The sequence below is a fragment of the Struthio camelus genome, chromosome 10, assembly GCF_040807025.1.
Source record: "Struthio camelus isolate bStrCam1 chromosome 10, bStrCam1.hap1, whole genome shotgun sequence".
In the NCBI taxonomy this organism is placed as follows: Eukaryota; Metazoa; Chordata; class Aves; order Struthioniformes; family Struthionidae; genus Struthio; species Struthio camelus.
The window spans coordinates 16,359,183-16,383,565 of record NC_090951.1 but is presented as its reverse complement, the minus strand read 5'-3'; the positions used below and the strand labels follow the sequence as shown (position 1 = coordinate 16,383,565).

Here is a 24,383-nt window from a genome sequence, read left to right as displayed (position 1 = left end):
AGACTTTAATCTGCATAATTTATACCCTGAGCATGTATACAAAGGACTACAATTGAAGCCTACCTGTCATCAAAAGCAAAAGCATGGAAACAATAGCTAAGACTGAAGCAGGGAAATGGTGCTGTGGATGTTATTTCCTAAACATTTTCTAAGGAACAGTTTGTACCAGTTACTGAGGAAATTAAGGAAAAATGACAAAGCAACAATCATTTCCAAGTAATGGTTCTTTTTTCTTTTCATTATCTATGCTGTCTGCTCTCAGATCTCCCTCATTGTTCGGATTTCAAAACATTTCCTGTCGTAACAGACGAGCAACAGCCTTTCCGTAGGGCAGGAAGGAGAACGCTGCTCTGGCAAAGGCAGGTCTCTCTCCCAGGGTAGCTGGGAGGTCTGGTACTAGAGACTGGTACAAAATAGCCACGTAGAGCATGTTAATTAATGAGAGAATTTGTCTAGGTTCAGAAATTGCTTTGGATGAAAAAGTAAAAATTGGGCTATAATTTTCAGGTAATGAGTTGGACTTTCTGCATCCTGCTTATCTTCTTTTCCTGCCTCCTGACTTCCCCAGGGGGATCTGGTTACTACTTCCTGCCTTTGGAAGCACTTTTGGAATCATTTTTTTCCTCTTTGGCCCTGCTACTGGAAGAGGTTATCTCAGGAGCACATTTTTCATCTTCAACAGGGATCTCATTGCTCAGTAGGGGTCCTAGGGAAGATTTACACCCTTCCTCTGGAAACACAGAAGTTTATGTAAATTCCTACTCTTTCACAGACACGTCAGCTTGTCAGGGACTATCATTCATTAAAAATTTAATAGAGGAAACCTGACATGATTGGTCTCTTGGTGCCAGAACAATATAAATGTTTAATAATGACACGATGGTACATTTCTATTAACACAGCTGGCATTTTACACTTAAGCACAATGGGATAATAGTTCTCTTTATGACTACAAAGCCAGTAGAAGATTTATGTAACAGGTGGATGGACCAAAGCTACAGTGAACAGTACAGAAGAGGCAATGTCTTATGACCAAAACAGAGAAAATCCCTAGTGATTTTTCCCATAAAATACTGCTATTTGAATACTCTGAAAGAACTGGTTTCCTCTGAGCTAGAATTTCTATATAAATTTTCCAATGTCAATTGAGCAGATCTTCTTTTATCATTCATTCAAGTTGTACTAGGCTAAACAGAAATGAGACAGAAGCGCATTCCTTGCCATCAAGTCAATTAAGCTGCCAGAGCATTATGTTTAGTTTGAGTTGCACAGTGTCCAAGAGGTCAGTGTGACCCTGCTTACTGCCACAGGAAGTTGATCTTGATTACTGCTGCTTTTTTCCGCTTGAAAACTTGTCTTCTAGTACCTGGCTTTCACTGTGGGCTGTCATGTCACCACCCTGTACAGGATTTCATTTCTTCAAGGAACACAGCTCTTTAAAATCTATCTAAACAGTAATGCCATTGAGTTTTAAACTGCTGATTTATAATGTTGTGATAAAGCAAGAGCAAAAAGAAAGGTCATGCAAGAGATTATGGAAAGGATGAACAGCTAGAGCTGGAAAACGTAAAAACACAAAGGCCCACCGTGTCCCCTCTGTGCTGCTGTCTGTGAAATGCAGGCAATCCTTGAGAGCATCTCTTGGAGACAAAGGGAGAGGGGTCCAACTGGTCACTTCTCAACCTCCCACCCCTTCTTACCTGCTGGGGAAGGTGACCAGAGGAAGACTCAGCAGCGTGGTCCTCTCCTACAGGGTGTTCAGGCATTGCTAGGAAGCCTGCCTGGCCCACCCAGGTTTCCAGTTAGATCCTGCCTTCCTGCATCTCTTCTCAACATCCTTAAAATAGCTTCTGGGGGCAGTCTGTCAGCCTGATCCCACATTAGGAAAGAAAGGCAGACCACAGGTTATACAGCTGTTGTTAGGATGGTTGCTGCCTGTAAGATACCCCGAACACACCGGAGTAATAGCATTGCTGGGCGTTCCCACTGCAAGAGATACTCTAGTTGTAGCTGAGCCCTGCAAAAGTGTTCAGAAAGTAGTTTGGTTGGATGTGAATGGCAGGAGCCGTTCCACAATTTGTGTTCACTCAGGCATGTAGTCTTTGAGCCTTGGGAAGCTTTTTGAAGCTATTCCAATTATTCAGCCATAGCAAAGCTGGTCTCTATATGAAGCGTGTGCTATTTACTTGATGGAACATACATACAGAGCAAAGGTTGAAGCTCAGATTACTATGCTGTGTCCCAGACCTCACAGAGCTTTCAGGTGCTTGGTCTAGGTGCATTGTGAACAGATATTTGACTGCTGTAGCTCTTACTCTTTAATATAAATTCTCCTTTTGTGATTCTGGACAACTTTTGAAATTTTATGCTGTAAACGCCTAAGTTCATGAGTTTTTCCACTGACTGCTGTGGGAGGATTTATGGAGCAGAGTATGGATTGCTATAATCAAGGAACTGTAATCTCCTACTCTAAAAAATCACTGGAGAAAGCAAGATACTGAGCTTTACCATTCTGTCTTTTCCCTTAATTAGCTTTTTCTCATCCAGAAAGCCTTGTGGTTAGAGTCCGTTTGACCTGGTAGAGGAACAATTCATTTTTATCTTTAAGAATACCAAATCCAGTTTTTATGTATTCTTCCTAAGTATTTATTGAAGGTAAATATTTGAAAGTGGACATTTTTCAATTCATAATTGGAAAATTAAAGTCTCTTATTTAAAGAAGATATTTTCTCTAAACAATTTACTATCTTTGAATTAACGTAAATAACAAAAAAGCCAACAATGTTTAACAATTTAATCAAAAGTATTGCTTCTTCACTGCTTATGATTTACTACTTTGTGCAGGAACTCATAACATTGCATAAACTTGACAGTTCAAGGTATGTTATGGCATAATTACTTATTTATCTAATTAAATCAGGTACTTCCCTGCAGCCATCACTGAAATGCTGTGTCCCTCAGTGGGGTGGTGGAGAACACTGGACGCTGTGGATGCAAAGACAGATCCCGTTCTCAATCCCTGTACACAGTGACACTGCACCCACTCAATGTGAACAACGAGGCAGCGCAGCATACAGGCAGGTATGTTGATACGCCTGATAAAAGAACTGCTATGCACTACCTCTGGAGCTGCTTTCAAACCTGGGGCCCACAGACTGACTCTTAAGCTAGCAATACATCTAATATATGTGTAAAAATAAAAGTAATCTTTCCCTCCTTTTCTTCTTAACTTAGAAAAATATTTTGATTAGTTATATAGGGAGGAAGAAGGAGGAGTAATTTGGAGCAGGGGAAATGTGTGTCTGTTGACTTTGCACTAGCCCTGTCATAAAAAAAATGGATTCTATTTTTAATACGTACCATTTGGAAAGCAAAGCCCCTTTTAAAATGCTTCAGAACTCATGTCCATTTTAATTGCCTGGAATTCATGGTGGCTGTGTGAAAAAGCCATAAACATATACAATCATAAAAACACATTTAGACAACCCAAACAGAATCAGTGCCATATTATTTTAGTTTATTATTCCTTGTGGAGTACAGATTGGTCTTCCTACTTTGATATTTATTTATACCAAGGAACTACAAGAACATAAATGCCACTCTTGGGATAATCCTAATGCTGGGGCCGAACAGAATACGCATTGCATCTGTCTCATTTGCAGTAAAACGAAGGAGTGTTTAGGTGTAATCCTCCTAACGAAGGACAAAGTTGAAGGTCGAATGTAGTCTTCAGGATGAATGTGCCATCATAAAGCTTAGAGAACTGTAGTTTTGCATTAAAAAGTTTTCTTAAAATATCAAATAACTAAGAAGAGGAAAAGTAAAATGCAGTTCTTTGGTTTTATTATTCCTTTCTCTTTGAAGCCACTTAAGGATTCTGTTCAAGACTTTAGTGCTCATATGAAAAATTAATGATGGGTTTTTGCTAAACAGAAAGCCTTCTTATTTTGCACATGATTAACAAAGAAAACCCAATGCAGAAGTGAGATACACAGCAGGGAATGGTTCTCTCAGAGGCCAGCTCACAGCTTCACACCAGAACATTCATTGACTTGGGAAAATACCCACTTTCATCTAAAGACAGTTAAATAGATAGGATATGTGCAGGGCTGTACATACTAAATAACAAGGAATAGATTCTTGACAAAGGAAAATGTCAACCGAAATAAACAAACAGCCTAGCAGCAGGCTGATCCTGCTCCGTGCCTGTGGGCTATTTTGAGTCAACTGCAGAGCCAAGTGTAGTGTTAAGTCTTTTGCTAGTTATTATCCGGAAGTAGACTATCAGCTCCAAGGCTAGAGGGTGACTTCAGTCTGCCTGTAGCAGAAGAAAAGCCAAGAACATGTACGCAGAATATAATATACATAATCCAGATCTGCACTCTGCACATATGCTATTTTGATTTGATGTTCCTCACCTACAAAGACCTCATTTTGGGAGGCCTGGGTACAGGGGGCCACAGGTCTTTACCCACATGCACAATCACAGAGGGTGAGGTCCTGTAAGCTTGTCAAACTGAAAGCATTCCAGTTTAATCCTGTGATTGTTGTATATACCACCCAATTTTTAAACCTCCTTTCTTGCTTTGTTCAGCCAACTCTGTGCATCTTCTGAGGATTCAGAAGGGCCATCTGCTACCCACAGTCTCAAGAGGAAAGCCAATTAAAAAGGTATAAATTTCATAAGTTATAATGAAAGTACAATGGGGTTTACTTATTTTAAGTCTAAGGAAACCTAAACAGGCTTATTACTGGTGTATGTTTATGATTTGCCACCAAGTGCAGGAATTTTTTTTTATAAATATCCGTTAAGTACAACAGTGTATTACACAGAGCTAGGTGGAGTTATAAACGTCTGATTGTACTCAGAGTTTCAGCTGTCAAACAAGAATGACACAGATCACCCTGGGTGAACTGGACCAGAAGAATTTAATTTGTTTCCTGGTTCTGTTAGTGAAAGGAGAATGATCCCCCACATACTATCATTATGAGCTACAAGCTGCAGTTATCTCTAGGTTTAAAATGGATTTCTGTTAGTACTCCAAAGTACCACACCTAAGTATTCATGAAAAAGGCAGAATTACAATCTCAAACAAACACCCCCCACACACACACTATTCTATGTATAAAGTTCATTTCCTTAAAGCTTCATTCCTTATAGATAGCAATGAAAAAGGTTACCCATGTTATTTGGAGTCTCTCTTGCTTTTGCAGTAAGTAAAATGTGGTGAGATTTAAAGTTAATAAGGACTGATTGGTCTTTTGCAGGAGGAGGCAGGACACTGTTTTGACTAGTAAGTTATCAATTTTAAATAACAGGGAATCAATTATGGTACATATAAAAGATATTAAGCCACAAACAGCACACCAGATAACACCACTTAAGAGCTTTTCTAAAAGGCTTCGTGTTTTAGTTTGCTTGAGCAATTCTCTTGGAAGTTATCTAGTGGTAGTACTGAAATACGGTGACTGTTCTCCAATTACAGAACCAGGTTGGCTGAATGATTGAACTGGCTAACTGCCATTTTCACAGCAATTATTTTTTTTCTTGTAGATTTTTAGATCAGATCCCCGCAGGAACAGATTGAGTGGAATGTTTATATTGTTATTATGAATGTTTTGATATTGCAGTAATGATTTTTTGATATTTGGTAATAAAACCCTGAGATGAGAGCAGTAGAAGCCTCAGACTAGCTTTTATAAGCTGCTGATTTTTTTTTTGTGGTGATGATGTTTTTCTTTGCCATCATCAATTGTTCTTTTTTTATCATTTTTGTGGGGATTTCTCTCACTACCTTTGCCTAACGCCAAGTGCTGCCGTTAGGAAGTGTATTAAAAAAAAGTGTTTAAATTATCCTATCAAGTACTACTAACCAAATACAAAGCAGCACAAGTTTGATCCTTCATCAGTTAATTCAGTGGGAACTTTGCTACTAGCTACATTTGAAAAAAAGATCAGGCCTTATCTGAGAACAGCTACGGTGTTTTTGATACTGTGAGATTATATTCCAGTCTGTAAGTCAGGATTCAGACAAAGAGTTGATTTTAGGAATGACTATAATTTATATCCTGTAGTTGTAATCTCTCTAGAACAGGAATTGTGTTGTCACGTGTCATCTGCAGAACATACTGAATGTTTTGGCACTGAAAATAAAATATGGGGACAAAATCACATAGCTGTCAACAGCAGAACTAGAGACTAGCTTGCTAGAGACATGTGTCCTTTGCTGCTCAGATCCTCCCACCTACATACGTAGCTTGGTCCCACTATTGCCTCCTCACAGGCCGGAAGCTGTTTGTGCCTCACAGGCCGGAAGCTGTTTGTGCTCTGGCTTGTCCCGACTAAGCCGTGTGCCAGCGAGTGGCCAGGTTTGGTGTGCTGTTGGCTGCTGCCACACCGATGCTGATGGATGCATTTGCATTAGCCTCACTTTTCCTCAGTGAGAGCGCTGATTTGTGTTTCTTTCTTCTCCCAGACCAAAAATGTTCATGAAGTCTATAGGTATTTATTTATTCTTGAGACTTACAATGCTTTTATTATTTTGGCTGAAATTGAGTGACAGCCTCAAAAGTTCGTGTGAGGCAATGTGAGAGAAAAATAAGGACTGACAGATAGCAATGGCATTATCCTCGTTTCCTTAGGATACTATGCTAAAAATTGAAAACGTAACCTCGGTTCCTTTGCTGAGGGCTTCTCCTTTGAAAACCTGGATAAGAAAAGATATATCCCAGATCAGAAAAGACATCTGGGATGATTACTCTGTTCTTGCAACTATATTAAAGGAGTCAAGAAAAGAAACTAATAGGTTTTAAGTCCTTCTACTTCACCATTATTATTATTATAATTAATAATAGTAATATTTTTATTATATTTACTTTTCATAGAACAAAATTGTCCGGCACTACAATTAGAATTAGTGAGATGCACAGGGGGATGGAGTGCATGTGTGTGTAGAGGTTCACCCCCGTCTCCTGCTGATGCTCTCTGCTAGTAGGGCAGGCTGAAGAGTGGGCTGCTGTCATTTATTACACCAGATTGCAATCACTCTAGGAGGTAAAAACAACTAGGAAAGCAGGCTGCCATCAGCCATAACCCCCTTCCCTAGATAAGGTATACCGCAGCGAAAGCAGAGAGGTTTTCAACTTATATCTTGTGTAACAGGATGGAGTAATGCCTGCGGAGGTAGCTTATAAGAGGAAAGCCAACCCGTTCCCCCTGGACTACCCTCACCTCGTGCTGTAGTCACTCACAGGCAGTTTGTAACCATTCAGTTGGGCGTTCTGTATCTGCACAACTTGACTTTAAAGCTTTTTGAAACTCTTCAGTCAATCCAGTAGTGACCTTGAGAGAGTCTGCCACCTGTGCTGGCAATTGTGTAGTTGATGCATTTCCATACAAGACACTTTTAAACCATTACATATTGGAAAAGTCATTTGCTCTGTTAGAACTTGTGTGGAAAAATGCAAATATTTCATAAGGACAAGTAGGGAGAGTATTCTTACGCTATTGATGGCACATTTTGGTCTGCTGAAAACCTGTTGCGAAATAGACCTCCCTGCTGGAGAGACTGAGCAAAACGGCCATTGCAGTGAGACGCTCTGGGGAATTATTGATTAGATGTGAGAACAGTAATCGTGCAATAGCAAAGACTAAGCATGCTGTTGGGACTACCGTCTGTATAAAAAGGTAACATTTCACTGTCAGGAAGCCAGAACATTAGCAGTAGCTGTCCCAGGCCTAGTCATATCCCTTGCCACCTCCAGCACAGTTCCACAGTCTTTTGATTTTCCAGCGTCTAGACAACCAGGACAACACACACAATGTTGTCTTGAACAAGTAAGTTAGCAAATATATTCACTACACTAGACCTGAAACTCCTATCTCCAGCAGAGCTACAGAATATGTTTTTTTTCTCTCAAGCATACCTGAATAACAGCATCAACTTCAAGTTTTGAAATGGCTGATTGATTTTCTGTTTGATTCTTGTAAACTTTCCTTCCTCCTAACATGCTAATTTTGTCAGCTTCAAGTATTCAAAATTAAAAAATGCAGAGGCTCCTAAAATTATGAACAAGACCAGAAGACGACTCTTCCAAAACAGTATTTGTTTATTTCTCCCTTTGTCTTTCTAGAGCTCATCAGAGATACTGCCTAAAAATGGGAACAGAAACTTACTACACTTTTTTTTAACGAATGCCAGATATTGCATATATTTATATAACTCCAAGCTCTATGACTTGAAGGAAATACACATGAAAATTATAGCATTTGTTCTAAGTATCAGACTAGGCAACGCTCAGTACGTTGTAAAAGTTTGCCACAGCATTTGCCTGTATGAGACGTCATAATTTCTACATCCCTTCTTTTTTGGCTTTGTCACTGTACACTGGTAGAGTTTTTTTCCAAAAAACAACCACAAATGCATTCGTTAAGGATTTCACTTGGAGAATAATGTATATAGCCAGAAAACAAAACATCTTAACAGAGCATCTATAAGCCCCAAATAAAAACCTCACAATATATGCAGTATTTAGGTAACCAGATGGCAACACCTCTGCACAATGTTCTCAAGGGACACCTGGCTGCTTCTGGGGACTTGCAGGCTGTTTTCCTTGTTGTCCCTTTCCTCCACCTTTGCTGTGGTCCTGTTCAAATGGGGGCAGGGTACTCCAGGTCAGGGGCGCATGCCTGGTTCACTGGGCTCTGAGCTGCTCGAGAGCATACAATCTGTTTGTTAGTGGCAGGGGAAAGCGAGTCAAGCAAAAATAAGTGGAGGGAAGTTGTTGACTACATGTCATATATGGTCAGTTTTGGAGAGAGACCACAAAAAAGTGAAACCTTAGTGTATATCTCTTTATAGGCATCTATTTATGGGCTGGTGGTACTTGCCACCTAGAGCCTGCAATTCTCTGGGCAGTTCTGCGTTCCTCACAGATGGGAGGAATCAAGGAATCACCAAGACATCGTAGGCACCAGTAACTCCACAGAGTATTTTACCAAATGGGGCCCAAAAGAGATCAGTCCCTGACATGCCAGCTTGGCCTGACTAAGGGACAGAGCATTGGCTCCACGTCTGATGAAAGGAATCAGTCTTTACACTGTAGGGATGAAAAGCTCCAACGACTTCACTTGTGCTTGATAGTCTTGTAATTAAATGTTACAGTCTTGATGAGCATTGCATTGCAAGCCTCAAGGCTACTTTACATGTTACCACCAAAATGTCTTATTTTCGTTTGCTTGTAAAAATACTGTACGGGCATGACTGCATGTCATTGCAAATGGTTTATTTCAGTGATGCTTGGGTGACTCTCAAAATTACTAAAAGCTGCACATAATTACTGCTAAAAAGCCCTGTACAGAACCACTAATACTTCCTCTACAATAGCTTTTTTGACTAAGAAGGCTTTCCTGATGTGACTGACAATGCTAGGATCACAAACAAGCAGCCTGCCAGCAAATAAAGAACAGCTTTTTTTGAAAACAAAGTAGCTTGATTCAATTATAGTATTATGTGCATAATTAAAGTGTGTGTCACTTTTCCAAGAGCTGCCCATAATTCAAAACAGTAAAGTAGGGTGGGAGGAAGGAAAGAATAATGAAAGTAGGTAGGAGCTAGTTGTAAGAATGGTGATATGTATGATGCCATTATAAGGTATTTACTGGCACGTTTAAATGCTTTATGTAGTAAAAGTTGCTCGTAGTGATTTGGGCTACGTGACTCATGCAGGTGTTTACACAATGGATGAGTTAAAAGAGAAAAAGCTTCTCAAGACTCCGGCATCCATTTAGCACATATGTCTTCATCGGTTTCTTCTTCTGGAGGAGGTCTCCCCACCAGTAACATTTCAACACAGGCAAATCAGGTGGACTGAACTGCACTTCCTCACAATTCACACTTTTTTTTAATAATTATTTGACTGACTTCAAAGCAATGCTAAAGCACTGCCACCACTTATTGGAATATATTAATAATAATAAATAAGACATTCATTGAACTCAAACTCTTAGATAAAGAATATGGTGCTGATGAAGAAAAAAGGCAGAGAAATAGTAGGTGACTTACCCAGTTTGGAGCAGGTGGGTGGAAGAAACAGAACCTCTGGGTGCTGTCCTTTCTTCCAAATCATCTTTCCCATGTCTGTACTTCCATAAAATGGTTTGGCATATGTTCTGCCTTGGAAATATGAAAAATATATGCAATATGCAAAGCAGCCAATTGGACTGCTTTTTGGAATATATCATTTATGAAAGGTACATCTTGAAGCCTAAACGGATCGTGTGCGATTAATTGCACACTGTCAAAAAGACTACAATGTTTGGCTGTCAATTTGTAAATAAAGCCTAGTATGGAAAGGGGTTTAGGCAATGGGATAAGTTTCTGTGGATAAAGACAAAGCAAACGTACTACAAAAATACAAACATACTGCAACATCATTTTTACACTCCAGCCTTTAAGAATTGCACTGACCCTGTAAGACAGAAGATGGTGTAATGCAGAGTCATTGAACACAGCTGGGCTTCTCTGTAGGTGAAGATTTTACACAATCCAAATGAATAATATCCTTGCTTACTTGAAAAGCTTAAAAAAAGTCAAAAAGTACTAAAATAAAAGCTTCTTTTTGATTACAATCTTGGCAAATACATAAGCATTTTTACCCCCTAAAGATGTGCTGAATGCTCTTGGTGAAGTGTGGATCATTCTAAATGCAAACAAAGCAGTATTCCCTTTATATCCTGATTGTGACCCTCAGATGACCTTTGTTATAAATATGCCCATCCTGGTGGCTGGCCAATACCTGGCTCAGTTCGTTTTCCTGTGCCGTCCAGCTCCTTTTGTATCACTGGCGTTGCCATCCTGTATCTCACTGTTTCCCTCCATAATATTCAATAAATACAATATGTTTGGTGCCACTGCTGATTTGCTGAGCAAGTCAGTGGCCGGCTCAGTGACTCAGACTCGGTCTCGGTTTCAAAAGAAAATGATGATGCCCATCTTTCCTGGTTTGGGTCCCTTTGGTGAACATTATCACAAACGTACTATAGAAACCTTCAGTAATTATTGAAACAGCACTCTGTCGCAAGCTACTAGGGGCACTGAAGGACAATTTGGTTGTGGATATAGTTAGAGAAAGGGATAAATAAGCCAATATGATATGTGAAAGGCCCCACTTGGAATTTTTTTCTTCAGGGGACGAAACGTACATGTAGAGGCAGTGCACTTGAAGAGCTGGATACCCATATTCACCCACAGTTCCTTCCACCTCTCTTGTATTTAATATACCTCCAGTGTAAATCTGGCCCAGGTAGTTGCCAGAACTACAGTAAGTGCAATTTGTGTCTCCTCTGAAGCTCACGTACACGTCAGCAGTTTTGAAAACAAGTCAACTTGGCCCTTGGGAAAGAGCAGAACTGCCTACATGTCCCAGCCACCCTGTGCACCGGTGGCACTGGGAGAGTTCCTTGTGAGTCTGAGTGCGCAAAATTCCCTTCTTCGCACCCCCGAGAACTGTAGCAGACCCAGCGCTTACTGCTCCACGTAGGCGCTCCCCTGTGCTCTGTGAACCTGCAAAAAGCACAGTCTGAAAGCTCACTCTTCACGTGAAGCAGTTCTTCTGGTTTTTATTCTTTGTCTCCCTTTATCTTGTAATGTAACTGTAGCAGTTCCAGAAATGACATAAAATGTCAAAATCCAGAGATTGTGAAGTAAATTCAAAGTTGAGAAAAGGTAAAAAAAAATATGCACTTAGAGCTTGATAGGGTTTGGATGAAACCTCTACAAGGAATCAGAACCCCACACTACACTGCTGGGGCAGCCACTACTGTGGGTGATCTGCCTGCACATGGAAAACAGATAAACTGTGAAATTTGAATTTCATACGTAAGACGAGAGAATGTGTTGCTTGACCCACGCTATATTAATAATGGCATATTGCTTCATAGTTTAACATTATTTAAACAATATTGTTCTGAGCATTGAATTGAAAACATTTTGGTTCCTATGACACATACAGCTTCCCCCCCCTCCCCCAGGTGTTTTACTTCCTTTTAGTGTTTTTTCTAAATAGGTTGCAATTGACTCTAGGGATAGAAAATTGCTTTCAAAAATAATCTTTGGGTTTTAAGGTTAAAGGTTTACCACACAAACTATGCCTCTCCAGCATTTATTTTTTAAAATCAAAGGTACAAAATCTAAGCATCCACATGTCCTTGTTTGATATTTTCTTTGTTGTAGTGTTTGACTCTCAGCATTTCACCAGAAAAGATTCTTCAGCCTGTAGCTATCATATTTTCCATCTCATGTCACTCAAGTAAACTGCCTTGCAGCTTGCCTGCCGGAGAGGTCGGCGCAGAGTCACACCAGGCTGCCGGCCCCTGCCAGAGGCCCTGCACACCAGCGCTCGCGCAGGCCCTCCAGCAGAGCCACGAGAAGGGACGTCACTGAGCTTCCCAGCCCTGCCAGAGGCTAGTGGGGATGTTGTACCGAAGGATGGGGCACTTGCTCAGAGCCACAAACAGCCCTTTAAAATATTCAGAAGGCAGAAAACGGCAATACTACAAATTCAGAAAGCAATAGACGGACACTTTACGTAATTACCTGCCTCCCTTTCCAAACAGCTAAGGTGAAGCCCTTAAACCCAACCACAAGGAGCTGTCGGAATAATCTTAACTTTAGCCCTTGACCTTACTCATTAGAGTTAACTTGATGTACTGTGATGACTGCTAGAGATTACTGTACATAAAAAGCAGAGTACAATACGCAGTATGTAACAGGCTGGCATAGTGTTTGTGTGCTGTCTTACATATTTACGCTATGCTTCCTGGACTAGGAGTTTCCAGCCATGTCTAAGTCCTGAGAGTTTGACCGGTATCCAGGGTTTTGTCCCACCTTCCCTCTCTCTCTGCTACTGAAGTCACTATTTTTTAAGTATTATCTTTATCTTTAGTTGCCAGTATCTTTCAGGGCGTAACCCTGTTCCTGTTAACATTAGATCTACGGGTGCTTTGGGAAAGCAAGGAGACGGAAAGCTCTACCTCCTGAGGTGGAGCCCTGTAACTCCACAGTTTGCCTGCTCACAGCTCTGATGAGGTATTAATGTGTGCCCAGCAATACAAATGCTGTCTTGGGATACCAAACTGGTTTTAATACGTAACACTTCCATGTCACAAGGGTTTTGGAGGGTAGAGCAGAAAAGGAGGAAAGTGCCAATTCTTTTCCTTAGAAAGAGCCTTCCTCTTTTGTCTTCCCTTGATACTTGCCCCTCACAACTGGCCTGTGTTGTGATATGCATGTGTGTTCCCTGCAAAATCTGCTCCTTTAGAAAAGGCTTCCACAAGGTCAGCCGACAGCACTGAAATCCCGCTCAGTCAGGCTGGTTTTTACCAGCCCTGCTCTATTGCCCTGTGAGAACAGCAGAATATTTTCTCCTGCTCTCTGGAGTAAATTCCTCCGTTATCATGTCACAAAAGAAAAGAGGCTGTTTGGTAGCTAAGGAAAAATGCTGACTTTAAACCTGAGAGAGGGCTCTATCATTTATACTAATGAGCTCACTAGTGGGGAATTTGTAAAATTTTATGATAAAAAGTAGCTGTAGTCAGTATTTGATAGAATTTACTATTTTACTTTTTTTGCTGAAAATACATATAACTACTAATAATTTTCCCATCCAAACCTAGAGAGGAATAAATACAGTGAGAATGTCCAAATAGAAGTTCAAAGAACTTGTCAGTAATCTGATATTTTAAAGAGTTATTCTTTAACCACATGTTGATCTAAAGTCTGCTGCAAATGCTGTAGACAGTTTTAACTGGTTGAATAACCAGTTTGTTACTCAGGAGGAGGAGGAGCTGCCCTTAATGAAATATTTAATATTGGGATTTTAATTGCTGATAACTTAAAATTTAACCTCCTAAATCTGATAGTCATCAGTGTCATGTCAGGTTTTGTTTTTTGACGGAAATGTTAATTCCGGCACCCAAGGATTGCCTTGTAATAATTTCTGCGCTAGCCACCATCTATGTCCAATAAGGTCAGTGAAAAAGGGGAAGTAGTCCTAATGACCTTCCCTGTCAGCATACACTGTCAGCGTGCTAAATGGCAGAGGTCAGGGAAATCATCTGGTTACTGCAATTTACAAGGACCTCGGCCATCCTGTTCAGAACTAGAATAAACTAATCTGGCTGGAGAGACTTACTCTGGTATAAATGTAGACTAGATGGAAGAAATAAATGGAAGAAAACAAAGGGGTAGCAGTAAGTAGGGAGGAATGGACATGTCTTCAGCCAAGGGCGGCAGATGGAAAGCCCTCACCGGGTTGGCATCTACCTGAGATACGAATGGATTTCCACCACATTTTCTCTCCCCATCAGATTTTTCCCCACTTACTTACTTGTGGTGCTCAGACTCGTCAGGGTCACCGGTTCAAGACCTGGCAAAGCTGGCCAGAGACGCGCTGCATTGCCTGGGATACATTGTGTGCGGCCACTCCCCGTTGCATGCAGACAAGAAGTCCGTCCTTATCGAATGGTATTCTTCCTCATCGGTGAAATATTCCATGCACTGGTTGTACTTCTCCCACCTTGTTTTCTAGCTTTGGCTAGCTGTGTTTCTGTAGTGCTGTCTGTGCCACCTCATCCTCCTAACGGTAGTGGTTTTGACTTATTACTTTGGTGGCAATTTGGGAAGGGGTGTTGGACTGTGTGATAGGCAATAATCCCATAGCAGGAACGGCAGAACGGTTAGCAGTGAACATGGAGACTTGGCTGTGAGTTTACCACTGCCAAGGAGGAAAGGACAGACAGCTAGGAAAAAGGACACAAGGGACACCTGGTTTATAGACCCATTACCGAAATTGTTTTTTCCAAATCCTTGAGTCCTGCCTTGTATTGGCTATATAGGAAAACAAGACAGACCAACAGAAAGGATTGGTCTGAGAGACTGACAAATGGCTGAGGAGCCAGTCTTGTATGTGAACAATCACAGTTACTATCATCTTAGTAACATCATCAAGTAACACATTGCATTTTTCACAAAAAATTGTCAAATCCACCACTCTTGTTGTGCATCTCTGTCTTAATATGGCTCACATCACTGCTGCGTTTGAATTTCTTGCTATATAAAAGGTGGTGCCTACTTGTCTCCTTCCTACCTAGATTCCCTCAGTCCTATACTTTGTACTTAATATAGATGAAGGCCTGAAGCGTTGCCACTTTTCTTTGAGAAGAGCAGCCACTAGAGGGGAGGACGCACACAGAGAAGTCCCACTCAGTGCCTTTGGTAGAAGGAGACGGCCTTCCCCAGTAAGTGAAAAAACTTTAGAATTTTACCTATCGTTTGTCAGCGGGCCTGGTTTATCCTTTCAGATAAAAGATACTGAATGAGATATTTTTAGTACTGCAGTTTCACCATACATCTTGAAACACAGCCAAAACCAAGGGACATAAGAAAACTCATTGGCTAAATTACACAGAGAACATTGGATTACTTGTTCAAACAGAGTCGTTAATTCTGCATATAAATAGAATCCCTAAATACAAGAGGGCTGAGTAGAAAATAAAGTCAACCAACAGTCCCTAATGACCCCTAATTATTAGGCGCTTCAGTTGGCATTTGGATAGCATTTGTTTTATTTCTTTTAAGTTTGAAGTGGCAGGAGGACCGAGGTAGCCACAGTTATAATTACAACGAACACACAAAGTATTCCAACCGGCGGCACTGGCTTTAACTGAATGTTTTCTGGCAGCTTCGGTTGGGATTTTGCCCTGTTGAAATATAATTACATGTTTGAATTGTGACTAATTTCCTATTTGAGTTATTTATTCGAAACAATGCACTTGTTTCGACAGAAGCGTACCACAGGAAAAACAGTTCAAGCTGCTGACTTTGGCAGCGTCGCTCACTTAGGATTTTTTTGTACTTGAAAGACATTATGTTAATACCCTATCCAAGTAACGTGTTAACTTTAACGTCATCATTAAAACAGCAGCGATGCAGCCATAAGGCAGACACTTCCTCAAGGTAAGACTGCAACCCAATGTTACTTTAAAAAAAAAAAAAAAAAGCTTGACCGTTATGTTACATATGGGCAATTATGGTTGCATAACCAAGAATGCTTAATACTTGGGTCAAGGATGGTGTTTTCAAAAATCTTGAGCACTGAGCTAATATTTTTTCCCAATTTCAAAGTGGTCCCATGTAATATATAAATGACAGATTAGAATTCAAACCAAGTACTGCAGGCAGCCAGTAAAAAGGAGTGGATGACATTATCCACAGTCTCTTAATAAATTGTATTGTTCTACAAAATATACAAAACTCAACATCCATGCAGCCCAATGATCCTTCACGTCAGACAGTTTTATATTCATTTATTTCTGCAATCCCCAATTTGGTTCAGACGGCATAACAGTTTTCCTTCTAATCTTCTGTTTCCAGCTACCCGAACCTGTCAGAAATTCTTCTGGCACTGAGATTTGCCATGATTGCTAGAGTGCAAAAGGTGAATTTTTATTTCAATGTTTTATCATAATCTTTTTGACTATTTCAAAACATATTACAAACATGGGGAAACCATGAAGCTTATTTTGTTTGGTATTCTCTGGCCAGAACTGAGATCTGAAAGTTAAAAACGGAACTATTTCTCTGTAGGAAGGTGTACCTGATTAAGTTCTGGAAGCAATCTTACTTAATTTGATCAAATAAAATTACAGAATGCTTGGATATGAACATATGCAGATGGCAGTTATCCTCAGGTGCACGCCTAAGAAAGCATATCTAGTCTTTCAGGTACATATTACTGACCAGATTTTACCCTCAGTGACGTCGCCTTTCTCCTACAACCTCAAGTGATCCGCAGAGAATTCCCTTGGCCTGGTGTCGGTCTCTACTGGCACCTGAACCAGTCTGTCTGTGCCATTTTCTGTCCTTCATCTGCTGCATACCACCGACATTGGCAGACCTGTGGCACAGCAAGCATCTGTGGCCTTTCTTATTCTGTAGGGTATGGAGCATTACAGATAATTCCTGCTGGATAGGACCATGGCTGTGCATCTGCCCCTGCTGTGTCCTCTCTGGCTGAACTCAGCCTGCTCTTTCAGACACCTCAGCTGCTTGCTGTGGAAGCTGAAGGTGACATCCTAAGCAAATCACTGTAAATACGTGCAAACCTCTCGGATAACAGTAATTCAGATGGTTGTAGATAGTACCCAGTGTGGATCAGCAAGAGCTTTTTTGCTCTAAATTTCATTTTCACAGATCTTCAGACTGTGTACAAAATCCCAGCAGACTCTTAGGATGAAGAATATCTTAAGTTTATATGAGCATAAATAAATCTCTGAATTGCTTTTTGCTCTTTATCCTTTATAAACTAATATAGCAGTGAAAAAACTGCATTTTCAGAACTGTGAAAAAATTGCATTTCATATGAGTTATCCAGTTGTGGGTGAAACCTTGTATTTCTTATTCAAGAGGGATTAAATCAGAAGGCAAGTAGTCTTTGAAAAGGTAGTTTAATACATGGCTAGCTAAATTCTTGGCAAATCACTCTCTTGAAGGGAAAAATAAGAGCTTCTAGTAGATGTCTCTATACTTGTTTTCAGAAAACCTCATGTTTGCTCCCCCCTTCCCCCCCGAGGCTTTCTTTGTAAGTGAAGCTGAAGTTAAATATCAAGTGAGATTGAGTTTCTGAGCATGATTTTCCTCACACAGGATTAAGACTCATTGACAACGTAATGCAGAGTAGTTAATGTTGCTGCTGTTCATGATTTAAACTGCTTTGTGGATAAACTGTATTTAGTTTCTAGAGATATGAATTCAGTACCTCTGAGCTTTAAACTTGCTTCTGTAAGAGGTAAAAACATGTTTATTTTGATCCCACTGTATTTTTTTCTGGAACAAACTAGGCAACCCACTTATTATCTGAGCAGGAGAGTAACCAGTCCTGAAGTGATTCTTCAGAGATTTATGAAGATCATTCAATTACAGATTTTTCCTCCAGATGACTGTTTCTAAGTAAGTTGTTTGTTTTTTCTTTAACCATGGGTAAAACGGTAGGGGAGTTCTACAAACACAATGGCCTGTGGTCACTCTTTCAAAATCTAGCTCATGCCTAGTTACTGTACAGTGGACAGTGTGCACATGTGTTCTGCTCTTCTCCATACCCACAAAAGTGAAATTTCTTTAAAAAAAAAAAAAAAGGCTCTGCCTGAGAAACACCATAGTTTGAGCCAATGTGATATCTATTACAGTTTGTTAATACCTTGACACTATTCCCATTGTATTTGAATGACAATGGCCCAATTGTATCTCAATAGCATTGGTTAACAAGGCAGTTGGTAATTAGATAGGGTAATATGATTCCTGGTCCTCGGTAAACATCCGGATTTGCAAATCTGCCACTTCTAGCTTGGGAGCTTTATGCCGCACATCACTGATTAAGCCATGTTCTTATACATCGGTACCTACGTCCTCCTGCTGAGCATCTTTTCTTTGTTCCCAGTACAAGTCAGAGCTTCTTGTCAGTAGACAGAAAATCAACATAGCTGCCTAACTCCACATGTGATATTTAATGAAAATGAAGTAAGGTATAATTTGCATATCTCGTGTTACTTTATTAAACACATAACTTAAGAAGTTGGGTAGCAATTGTGCTACTGAAGGGTACAAGATGATGCTAGTCCATGTGAGTGATGGTATCTGTCTGGCACAGGAAGCTGCATTCGCCCTTGCCTGCCTGCCACCTGCTTGAAGCACAGGGCTTTCGTTAACAGTGACGGAGCGGTTCATTTCTCCGTGCACATCACTTCTTGTTCTTTCTGTTAGCTCCGTCCTTTAGTGCCTGAGGAGTGGGTGATGTGGGCCATGAAAAGAAGGGCCACCACGTTTCCTCACAGAGGGATCGCCACCAAGACTACAAGAGCAACTTTCGATCCAGGGAGGAAAACCCTCCTGGATTCAAATTAGCAAGCTACAAATAAAAACCTCTGTAGCACAACAGAATTGACTTAGTCATTGTGCACAAGAAGTGTCTTAAAAGAGAAATATCTATTTTTACAAAGAAGGACCCAAGCAAATCTATGTATGTTGAACACAGTCAAAGCACTCAAAAATTTTAAATTGGCAGTTGTGCTCCTTCAATTTCAATTTCCCCATGTCTCTTCACTACTACTAACAAGTTTGCAACTTGTTTTAGTTAATTTTGATTTGCTTTAGCCTTATTAGTACTGTTTAGAAATATTTAGAAATATTAATTGAAAAGTTTGTAAAAGTTTCTGACTTGATTCTCAGTTAAGGTCAGTAATAACGTTATATTATAAATTATAGGCTTGTATCTTAAAACCTAATACACCTTTTAACAAGCTGTGGCTCCACCCAGTCCATTTTATTTCATTTTTTATTTCTCAGGAGAGTTTTTTTGGTCCCTATTTTATTATTTCCCTAACTCCTTTCTGGCCATTTTTCTTTTCCCTTCATTCCTCAAGCCATTATATTAGTTTGCAGACCGTCTCACTGCTGAATGTCAATAATAAAGCATGGAATACTTTAGTGCTCCCTGAGGTATGATGCCATTGATTATAATTACGTCCATCCCCTCAAAGCCAGCGCTACCCACAGTTAAACAGTGGTACTTCATATACTTATGCCTGAGCAACTTTACTGACATGTATTAAACCTAACAGGGCCAAAAAACATGAATAACGTTTTATTTGTAGCAATTCTCAGAGAGAGATCAATTTGCCAGGTAAAATCTTTTAAATAAGGCTTCAATCAGAGCAGCACAGTAAAATAAAGTAAAGCCTTTACCGAAATTCCTAATGATTTGCACTGGAGCCCAGTTTTGGATGATACTAAATTTCCCAAAGAGGATGCTATAAAATCCACTTAAGTTTTTATCTTCCATTAATTTTGCAAACAGATCTGCCAGCATGGTCGGACAGCTAGAGTTATTTTGCTCCAGTGGTTTGTTTCTAACAGTTCATCAACAAACCTCTTCTTTTGCAATTCCAGGTTCTGATTTTGTGAGCACACACCCAGAATGAACACTGTCAAATGTCCAGCCGGACACAGCAACCTGCGCATCTGAAGAAATAACAGCTGCCCGAGACCCGCGCTGCACGCGGGAGCCGTCCGGCGGGGCCGGGACCGGGACCGGGACCGCGGCACGAGTTTCGGCAAGTCCCGACGCGCTTGGAAAGTTTCCTGCCCGGGAGCTTCAGCGGAGGCGCCGCGCCGCGCCGCGCCTTAGCGAGGTCTGTACCGGCGGGGGCGGCGCTCCGCGGCCCCCGGGAACCCGCCGGCCTCCGCGCGGCAGCGCGCTGTCCTCCGCCTCCCCCGCGCCCCCCGCTCCGCTCCCTCCGCAGGAGAGAGCCCAAGAAACCGCCTCCCCGCGGGCCGCCGGCAGCGCTGCGCCGGTCGTCCGGAGCTCCGCTCCGCGGCCGCCCCCACCGCGCCGCGGACGCTCGCTCCTCGGGCGCGGCCCCGCGCGGCGCACCGCACCGCACCGCACCGCGGCTCCCCGCGGGACGGCGGCGCCGCCTCCAGACCGCGCGCTGCTGCTGCGCCCCCAGGCCTGCCTACCTGCGCGGTGCGGTGCGGTGCGGTGCGGTGCGGCGCGGCGCGGCGCGGCGCGGCGCGGCGCGGCGCGGCGCGGGCGGCTGCTCTGCACCTGCACCCGCGCCCGCGTAACAAAAGCCCCGGCGTCAGGTGGCAAGAGACGGACTGCGCCGCCATTGGCTGCGGCGGCGCGCGGCGGGCGCTGGTTGGGCCGCGGGCGGGCGGGGGCGCTGACGCCAGCGCGGGGCCGGTGGGGAGGCGGGGCGGCGCCGCGCGCCGTCTTTGTGCTCGCCGGCAGCCCCGGCAGCGCCGCCGCCGCCTGCCGCCTCCCTCGCTGCCCGGCCCGCACCGCACCGCACCGCACCGCACCGCACCGCACCTGCCCGGCGGGGCGGGCGGCTCCGCACCGCTCCGCGCCATGAGCGCCGGCGCTCCCGTGCCTCCTCGCCGCCGCTTCCTCCCCGGCGGGGGGCTCTCCGCCCCGCTCTGAAAGAGAGAGCGGCGGAGCGAGCGGAGCGCGGAGCCGGGCGCGCCGCAGCGGAGCGCAGCGGAGCGGAGCGCAGCGGGGCGAAGGGAGCGCGGCGCCATGCGGGGCCCGGCGCTGGGGCTGGCGCTGCTGCTCGGCGCGGCGTGGCTGGCGTGCGGGCAGAACGAGACGGAGCCCATCGTGCTGGAGGGCAAGTGCCTCGTGGTGTGCGACTCCAACCCCACCTCCGACCCCACGGGCACGGCGCTGGGCATCTCCGTGCGCTCCGGCAGCGCCAAGGTCGCCTTCTCCGCCATCCGCAGCACCAACCACGAGCCCTCCGAGATGAGCAACCGCACCATGATCATCTACTTCGACCAGGTAGGGCGGCGCGGCCGCGGGGCGCTCCGCCGCGGCGGGGGAGAAGTTGCCGGGCGGCGCGGGGACCTGCCCGCGGGAGGGCGGCGGGGCCGGGGCGGCTCCGCCGCGGCGCCCCGCCGAGATGCTCACGTCGCCTTTCCTTGCAGGTACTCGTGAACATCGGCAGCAACTTCGACTCGGAGAGGAGCACTTTCATATCGCCCCGGAAAGGAATTTACAGTTTTAATTTTCACGTGGTGAAAGTGTACAACAGGCAAACCATCCAGGTCAGCCCTGCCCGCCGCCGCCTCGGGACGCGCGGCCCCCGGGGAGGGACGGGCCGGGCCGCGGGGCCACCGCCGCGGGAGCGCGCGTCCCCCCGAGCCGCGCTGCCCGGCCGGGCCCCTGCCCTGGCCCGGGACGGCGGCGACGCCCAGAGCCGCGAGGGCGCCTGTGGCTCGGGTCTGGCTGTGGATGCAGACGTGTGTGTGCGCAGTGAGCCGTACGTGCGCGCACCTTTTGTATGTGGTTTGATGCACGAGCCCCTCTAGGCAGGGATAATAAACTATCGGCCTGCGGCCAAGTAGCCTAACCTAGATAGAAAACCTGTCAGCACGGACCTGTCCATCGCAAAGGTGAGCGTACAGATGTAGCATCATACTAGTTCAAGTGGCTTCACGCATCTAGACTGGGGAGGCACTATGTTGTTAATGTGGGATATGCAGTTTTGGGATCATTAACGCGAGCCGAGCACAGCTTATTGACTGTGTTGTGACATATTGTCTTTGCTGCCTAACAAAGGAAAACTACCTCTTGAATATACTTCAAACACTCTGACTCTGGCGGCTGTGGCTCTGCTCCTGTCTGTCTCTGAGGTTTCACATAAAGCCATCTTTCAATAAGTATGAGCAGACCTCTTTTCATAGCCTGAAAACACAGGCACCCCATTGAAATTCTTCAAAATAGGATCAATGCTCTGTTTTATATGCACCGGGTGTTTTGATGTAGCTGTCGGTCTAAAACAGCGGTGAAAGCCTTCTTCCTTTAGAGTACATACCTTAGCTGGGCTCGGATTGATATTTCATTTTTATGGGGTTGGAGTTTCAGCTGTCAGAAGAGGCCCTTTCTTAACTAAGCGTTTCACCTGCTAGGTGAGCCCCGGCGGTGTCGTTGTCTGACTTTAATTGACAGAGAGCTTTGTTTTATCTTGCTCTTTAGGTGAGTTTGATGCTAAACGGGTGGCCAGTGATTTCTGCCTTTGCAGGGGACCAAGATGTGACCCGAGAAGCTGCTAGCAATGGAGTCCTGATTCAGATGGAGAAAGGAGACAGAGCTTATCTAAAACTGGAGAGAGGAAACTTGATGGGAGGCTGGAAGTATTCAACGTTCTCTGGATTTCTCGTGTTTCCGCTTTAAATAACTTCTCATCCAAGCAGAGGGAGAGCAGCAAGTCGGAGAGTATCTTACAAATTCCCGAATCGTAGCTGGGGTGAAAGAGCTGTGGACAGCAGACTTTTTACATTCAAATATTAAAGAAGCTAAATCCTGCTTAGGTTTGTGTACATCTGCTTTGAAGAATTACTACTTATTTTTGTTGTGTTGCAGCCAACAGGCGGGAAACACTATAATTGATCATACCCCCATTTATATTCCTTTCTCTCCTCCCACAAAATTAGTTCCCATCTCTGTGTCACTGGTGTAATCTGCCATCCTTCCGCCATGGTTTCTGCCTCACACAAGTAGACTTTAGATATTTTCATTGTCGTTTACAGCATATTTTGTAGTTTTGTTTTTAAAACATGTTAATCTTGACTCTTTCTCTGAGTTTAAAAAAAAAAAAGCAAAGTATTTTTGAATACATGGATGCCATGATGAAAGGGAAAATGCAATTCTTGCTGTATATTGGCTGGCAAAGGAAAAATTTATACACTAAGAACTATTCACAGCCAAGGCTGACTAGAGTATTTCAATATTTCTATGTAATTCTGAGTGATTGTGAAATTTAAGGCTGCTAAATGTTTTGATGCTTGTTTTGCTCTTGTAAAACGTGGCCCAACTAAACGCCAGGAAGTATATTGAACTTTTACTATTACTCTGTAATATATGTGTGAATATCGAAAATTAATTTTTGCTTTAATTCAATAAAGTTTAAATGGGACTTTTATTTTTCTTAACCAGAAATAAGCTTTCTCGCTGCAGGTAGCCGGGCGAGGAGGCGAGGCGAGGCGAGGTCCCGCGGCGGCGGCGGTGGCGGCGCAGCAGCAGCGGCCGGGCTCCTCGGCAAAGCCGCTGCGGCTCGGCCGCCAGCCCGCGGGCAGCGCAAGGCGCGGGGCCCGCGCTGCGGCCCGCCCTCACTAGCCCCCCGGGCGGGGCTGGCAGCCCGGAGCAGACCCAGTGCTAGGAAGTTTCCCGCAGAATCTTATAACCCGTTATTTATAGCATTTATCTGTATTATATTCTATAAACCAGATCGCATTTTATACAGCCGTCTAAAAATACCTTACGATGTATACTTCGATGCTAGTAGTATTTATTTGCTAGTATTATTTTGTTAACGGTCTTTTAAAGATGTAAATGCTATAATTTTGCAGTACTCAAAGAGATTACTACTTTTATTAAAAGGTGCGTACAAGGATTTCGATTGTATCTAAACTTTAACGTGAAATAAAGCGGTGAAATGACCCCGTGGGCTCTGTGCGTGGCGGGGCGGCGGCGGCGCGCAGCTCCGCGGCGGGGCGCGGGGGATGCGCGGGCTGCGCCGCGCCCCGGCTGCCGCACAGCTGATGCCGCGCGGCTTTTTCAGACTGGCTCCCAGGAAGGAATCTAATTAGCTCCTGGGGGGGGGGGGGGTGGTGTTAACACCAGCAAAACGAGCAACGCTTTTTCTGTTCATCCGCAGGTGGCGGGCCGGTCCCGGCGCCGCGCTGCTCCCGCGCCGGCCCGCAGCCCTCCTCGCCGCGGGCTCCACGTCCAAGCGCGACCGACCCAGCGCCCCGCCGCGCCCGGCC

General features: G+C 43.7%; 1 protein-coding gene and 2 long non-coding RNA genes across 13 annotated transcripts in view; 2 read left to right on the top strand and 1 right to left on the bottom strand.

Moving 5' to 3' along the window:
• The window catches only part of LOC104146332 (uncharacterized), a 42,960-nt gene extending 22,314 nt beyond the window's left edge, over positions 1-20,646 (bottom strand). For 4 of the 10 annotated variants that reach the window (XR_011143225.1, XR_011143220.1, XR_011143224.1 and 1 more), the window contains exons 1-4: positions 14,389-15,192; positions 10,065-10,175; positions 3,361-3,434; positions 1,701-2,985 (exon numbers count right to left, since the gene is read on the bottom strand). This is a non-coding gene — a long non-coding RNA (uncharacterized lncRNA). Of the gene's footprint in view, positions 1-1,700; positions 2,986-3,360; positions 3,435-10,064; positions 10,176-14,388; positions 15,193-20,573 lie in introns of those variants that run through there. The other 6 variants (XR_011143219.1, XR_694626.2, XR_011143222.1 and 3 more) reach the window with 6 other exon arrangements.
• Positions 3,442-20,090, top strand: LOC104146334 (uncharacterized). 2 transcript variants are annotated; one of them, XR_011143228.1, is made up of 3 exons: positions 3,442-4,671; positions 15,186-18,008; positions 20,004-20,090. It is a non-coding gene; the product is annotated as an uncharacterized lncRNA (long non-coding RNA). The 2 variants fall into 2 exon arrangements; XR_011143227.1 differs by having other exon boundaries at positions 15,186-19,737; positions 20,004-20,082.
• A 320-nt stretch (positions 20,647-20,966) lies between the features above and the next one.
• On the top strand, positions 20,967-24,057 carry CBLN1 (cerebellin 1 precursor). Its single transcript, XM_068956184.1, has 3 exons — positions 20,967-21,396; positions 21,543-21,662; positions 22,594-24,057. Exons 1-3 carry the CDS (start codon positions 21,136-21,138, stop codon positions 22,789-22,791), a joined length of 579 nt encoding a protein of 192 aa, XP_068812285.1. The 5' UTR covers positions 20,967-21,135; the 3' UTR covers positions 22,792-24,057.
• The last annotated feature ends 326 nt before the right edge of the window (positions 24,058-24,383 follow it).

Coding starts and splice junctions, on each gene's coding strand:
- CBLN1 (XM_068956184.1), top strand. CDS start 21,136: ATGCGGGGCCCGGCGCTGGGGCTGGCGCTGCTGCTCGGCGCGGCGTGG. Junction 21,397..21,542: donor TGATCATCTACTTCGACCAG/GTAGGGCGGCGC, acceptor CTTTCCTTGCAG/GTACTCGTGAACATCGGCAG. Junction 21,663..22,593: donor ACAACAGGCAAACCATCCAG/GTCAGCCCTGCC, acceptor CTTGCTCTTTAG/GTGAGTTTGATGCTAAACGG.